Source organism: Andrographis paniculata, unplaced genomic scaffold (assembly GCF_009805555.1).
Source record: "Andrographis paniculata isolate CXL003 unplaced genomic scaffold, ASM980555v1 Contig21END, whole genome shotgun sequence".
Classification (NCBI taxonomy): domain Eukaryota; kingdom Viridiplantae; phylum Streptophyta; class Magnoliopsida; order Lamiales; family Acanthaceae; genus Andrographis; species Andrographis paniculata.
Window position 1 is genome coordinate 125,847 of NW_026137502.1, and position 5,612 is coordinate 131,458.

The 5,612-nt window shown below is 37.2% G+C and overlaps 1 protein-coding gene across 1 annotated transcript; it reads left to right on the forward strand.

Annotated features, from left to right (window-relative positions):
- The first annotated feature begins 2,763 nt into the window (after nucleotides 1–2,763).
- On the forward strand, nucleotides 2,764–5,279 carry LOC127244712 (probable arabinosyltransferase ARAD1). Its single transcript, XM_051265191.1, has 4 exons — nucleotides 2,764–3,378; nucleotides 3,973–4,266; nucleotides 4,355–4,450; nucleotides 4,590–5,279. The coding sequence occupies exons 1-4, from the start codon at nucleotides 2,896–2,898 to the stop codon at nucleotides 5,007–5,009; spliced, it is 1,293 nt and encodes a 430-aa protein (XP_051121148.1). The 5' UTR covers nucleotides 2,764–2,895; the 3' UTR covers nucleotides 5,010–5,279.
- The last annotated feature ends 333 nt before the right edge of the window (nucleotides 5,280–5,612 follow it).

The following is a 5,612-nucleotide window of genomic DNA, read 5'->3' on the forward strand; positions in this document are numbered from 1 at the left end:
ATTAATAATTAAACATTATTTTTTTATATTACTGACACAGTTATCCATAGGTCACATAATAAAACTAAAAGACTAAACAAATACACCCGTACTATATAATCATTTTTATGTAAATAATATACTATATTTGTCCATAATATATATATATATATATATATTTTATGCACAATTGATATTAAATATACATTTCCAAAGATGGAAAGCAAGCCTTATAATATTGCGCACCCACAGGACAGATGTTCCACATTGATGCGAAGTAAATGGTCGCTCTTTGTTTTGGTTCTCAAAGTAGAGCTCTTTAGGCCCTTTGTATAGACAGGTTGACAATGTTCATATATCCGATTCTAAATTAACTGTGTTTGAAGTATGGAGCATAAATAGGTGGAATCTTGATAGTTTGTACATACGTCTTCCTATATGATTGAAGGACGAATTGGTAGGTCAGAAATATTATCTTGAATGAGACTGTTGATGATTGTTGGTGCTGGAGTGCTGCCAAGGATAGGGTCTACAAGGTAGCAAATGGATATTCATGGTTACACATCCAAGCTGGTGGAACTCCGGGAGGCTTTAACTGGATTTGGAGATTGCTAGGACCTGAAAAGATTAAACTATTGATTTGGTTGATTCAAAACAATTCACTGCCCACCTATGAGCTGCTTTATCATAGGAAAATGCAAGTGTGGAGCCTCATTTGTTTAACTGCATTTGAAACTTAGGATCATGTATTTTTTCAATTGTCCTTGGGCAAGTTTAGTGTGAAGTCTGCTATTCATAAATATTCCGGTGACCTTGCTACATGATCCAATAGGAAAGCTATGTGCTTAGCTCAAGGTGGATGCCATTTTGAAATTAACAGCCTTCTGGCATATATGGCTCCGAAGGAATGCTTTCGTTTTTCGCAGAGAGACTCAACTTGTTTCTGGCATAGTCTACAAAATTAAACTTTCGGCTAGGACATTTACCCAAATGTTTATTAAACCGGAAACAACATCTCCTAGTCTTCGATGGGTAACATGGCGGTGAGGAAGACAGACGGATTATTTTCTACACATGGGTGGAAGTTCAAGAGGCAATCAACAGATTTCGGGTTATGGTGTAGTCATCAGGAACAAGAATGGTGAGTGGGACAATGGAGTTTCCAACTCTATTGGAGTTTCGTTAATTCTCAGGACTGAACGTTTTGCCTTGTGGCATGGACTGAGACTTGCACAGGAGCTGGGGATTGTTACATTAGTTGCTTATTTCGACTCGGCAATTCTATCAAATTGATCCAGCAGGAGTTTGTTCAAACCCATCCCCTTGCTTCAATTATATGTAGTATTCGTCAACTTTTCCTTTATCAAAACGATTATCGGCTTTATCACATTTACCGGGAAGAGTATAAAGTAGCGGACATTCTTACTAAATTAGGAAGTATGAGCGATCAAATGTATACTATTTTGGCATTCCCTCTGGACGTAGTGTTACCTTACTTGCCAGCAGACGCAACCAACATCCCTATGGCCCATTTGTGATTAAGAACATGGGTGCCTTTGGATTTCATTTTTGCTTTGTTCTCTTTAGCCTCCTAGACTTCGCCTCATTTTCTCCCCCCAAAAAATTATACATCCCAATTTCAATATTTAAGTTCAATTCCTAAGTATAATATATGCACGTTGTACTCCCCACTTTTTAAAAACATTTGAAATCAACTCCATACCTTATTTACTTTCCTATTTTGTCCTCATCCTATCCCAAATCAATTTTATCCATTTTAATCCTAATTGCATTTTTTTTTTGTGCAGGAGAGAAACGGGTAAGGCGAACGTTCGATTTTAGACTACAATTTTATTTTGGTGCGATAATTTTTTTAGTTGATTACGGTGATGTTGTCAGGGCTCGAGGAAGCTGCACATTGTGGAGGACGATCATCCTGTGGATGAGCCGGTGCCAGACAATCCAAAATTGTATAGTAATTAAATAAATTGAATAAACTACTTATATAAACAATGTGTACATTCCTTTTTAGGAACCCTACTGAAAAAACTTATCTAAAAAAATTTATATATTATTTATATAAATTTTAGTATAAGTACACAATGTGGTATAAAATTTATATATTATTTATATAAATTTTTATTATTACATTTCTTATTTGTGTTAATTATCTTTAGTTTTTTTTTTTTTTTTTTTTTTTTTTTTTTTCTAATAGCACGTATTGATTTATAAGAGATACAATAATGACTATTTTTAAATAATTTTGTAAATAAAAAATTAAATATTTAAAATTAAAATAAATTTAATTTTATTTTAATATTTCATCACATAAAAAATATTTAAAATAGCACTTTATTATAGTATTAATTAATTAAATTAACTATATCTACGTAATACTCCTCCGTTTCATAACAAAATATCTATTTTTTCATTTTATTATGTCCGATAAAAAAGTATCAATTTTGTTTTTTTAGTAACTGTACTATCTACCTAACATTACAAATACTCTTACAACTTACAATATATTACACAAATATCATTATGATATATGCTAATAACGTTATTTTAATTATTTTGATTTTATTCATATTATATTTTAATATAATACTAATATTTTTAAAACTAACTAAGTAAAAAAAACAAATAAATATTTAGTTCTGGGAGGGAATATAATATTTCTTAAACACAAAACAAAGTGGACTAATTGTAGTAATTGATAAACCCTAATCAATTAGTTGGAAATAATACGTATAAAATAAGTTTGAATAAAAAATTAGAAAAACCCCAACCGCAGGCAGACGCAGTCCCCAAAATTCCCATTCGTTCTTCCATCTGCTTCTCCGATCCAATCGCCTTCCAATTCGCCCAAATTCTTGCACCACTGCCTGCCGATTTCCTCGCCCCAACCCTAAATAGATGCAAAAATCCGTCAATTCCACCCTCGTCTGCTTGTCAATTTCACTATGCATACCTCTGCTCTTCGGCTCGCTGCTCCTCGCCACCGTCGACTACAAATCCCACTTCCTCTCCTTCATTCCGCAGCTCGCCAATGCAGGGCCCTGCCGCGCCGGATCGCCGCCCCTCCGTGTCTATATGTACGATTTGCCGCCCCGTTTCAACGCCGGAATGATGGACCGGAGGTTTCCCAGTAACACTTCGGTGACTGCCGAGAATGTACCGGCGTGGATGTGGAACGAAGGCCTCCGGCGGCAGCACAGTGTGGAGTACTGGATGATGGCCTCGCTTTTGAGCGATGGGGGCGGGTCGGACCGGGAGGCGGTCAGGGTCGCGGATCCGGATTCGGCAGATGTGTTCTTTGTGCCGTTCTTTTCGTCGCTGAGTTATAACATTTATGTCAGGAACATGGCGGAGCTGAACACTGTAGACGAGAACTTGCAGGTGCATTTTTGTGAATTTTTTTATGTTTTCCAGCTGCTGTTTGGTTATTATTTGAATTTTTTAATCGATTAGCGTTGAAATGTTGATTCATGAACTTATCAGCTAGCTAGCTAGGGTTTCGTTTCTTTATCTGCTTTTCTAATCTTAGCATTGTAGTTGATATGAGCATTGTTCTGAGGCCTTGATTTGATGAATTCAGACTTCTATTTGTTGAATTGCAACTTAGTCTTAGCAATCGGTTGCTTTTGCTTTCGATCAGATATTCGATTGGTTTCGATGAAGAACTTGACAATGTCGGCTATTAGACTTCCATGATTTGCATTAGTTGGATGATAATTTGTGGAATTGATTACAATAGTGACTTCTAATCAGTGTTGGTGTTTGATGATCGTTATTTGGGATCCTGTTTGACTGGTTTCTTGGGTTTTCGGGTCTTAAATCAATACAAAACATGAACTTAGAAGTGTTCGATAGAACTATTGTGTCGAATTCCTCCGTTTAGCAGTCTGTGGAGTGATATATTTGTGTATTTCTGTTTGTAGTGAATCCTTTTTTCGACATTATCTGATGACAAACCGTTGCATCTAATTTTAGCGCGAGATGATAGATATACTTAAAGCATCAGATCACTGGAAAAGATCTGGCGGGCGAGACCATGTAATCCCCCTGCATCATCCGAATGCTTTCAGACATTACCGTGACGAAATCAATGCATCGATATTCATTGTTGCTGACTTTGGCCGGATAATGAACATTTCTAGGCTGGGGAAAGATGTCGTTGCGCCCTATGTACACATGATAGAATCGTATGTTGGTGAAGACCCCGAAGATCCTTATGCGTCCCGTAAGACACTTCTCTTCTTCCGTGGAAGGACCATCCGGAAAGATGTATGCTGATCGACGCAAGTGTTCTTTCATGCCTTTATTGATTTCAAATTTCAAGAAACACATTGATTCTGATTTACGAATATTGCAGGAGGGAATAATTCGAGCTCAGCTGCGCAAGGTGCTGAATGGAACAGATGACCTCATATACGAGGAAGGCCATGCCTCGGAAGAAGCTTTCAAAGCCGTAAGTCTTGTCAAATTATGTACAAACATTGTTCTTTATCGAATGTATCCTTTTAAAAAACGTCAATTGTGGGAATTCGAAATATCGTATTCAATTTATAATGGTGGTTGGTTTTTGGAATATCTTTTGCATGTGATAGTCTTCTGATCGTATGCGTTCTTCGAAGTTCTGTCTCCATCCAGCCGGCGATACTCCCTCATCATGCCGTCTATTCGACGCGATCGTCAGCCACTGCATTCCGGTCATTGTGAGCGACAGAATCGAGCTACCATTCGAAAGCGAATTGGACTACACAGAGTTCTCCATCTTCTTCTCAGTTAAAGAGGCCCTGAATCCTGGGCACCTCGTCAACGAGCTGAGAGGGGTTTCGAGAGAGAAATGGATGAAAATGTGGTCGCACCTCAAAACCGTATCTCATCACTTCGAATTCCAATATCCTCCGAAGAAGGAAGATGCAGTGAACATGATATGGAGACAGGTTAGGAACAAGGTCCCGGCTGTTAATCTGGCCGTTCATCGAACCAGGCGGCTGAAGATACCCGATTGGTGGAGACGATAATCTTCCCAGCCCCCGGCCCCGCCACGTAAGTCTATATACGATGTCTGTGTTTTATTCTTTGCAACCGGAACTTAATAAGATTTGACAGTGAGTGAGTGCATAAGCGAGCTGAGCTGAGCTTAATTGACGAGGACGAGGAGGATAATCTGTTATAGATAGAAGAAGATACAGAGGTATAGAGAGAGCATGTATAGTTTGTAGAGGTTGTGATGTATGGCATTGTGTATTATACATTGTTTTTGTTTGGTGTATTTGCGCTTGATCATTCTATTTTCTGTGATTTTGAGGTGAAATACTTTGATCTATTTAACAATTATTATTGTAGTTTGATTTCTCTCTTTTTTTTTTTAAAATTATTTAACCTGTTAGGTTATATATAAGGAAGGCGCTAGTGGCTCTCTGCACCGCACAAAATTCGAATGACAATGTTAGCGTCTTGATTGGCTTAAAAAATCGATTGACTTAGAAAATAAATAGATATTTTACTTCTTAATCTTTACGAAGAAGTCCACTCTGATGTCCAAAATGTGTTGACATATATATACAAGTAAAAACATAGAGGAGTGAAAGAAAATGTAAAACTTTTATCCAAAGTAAAGTTGG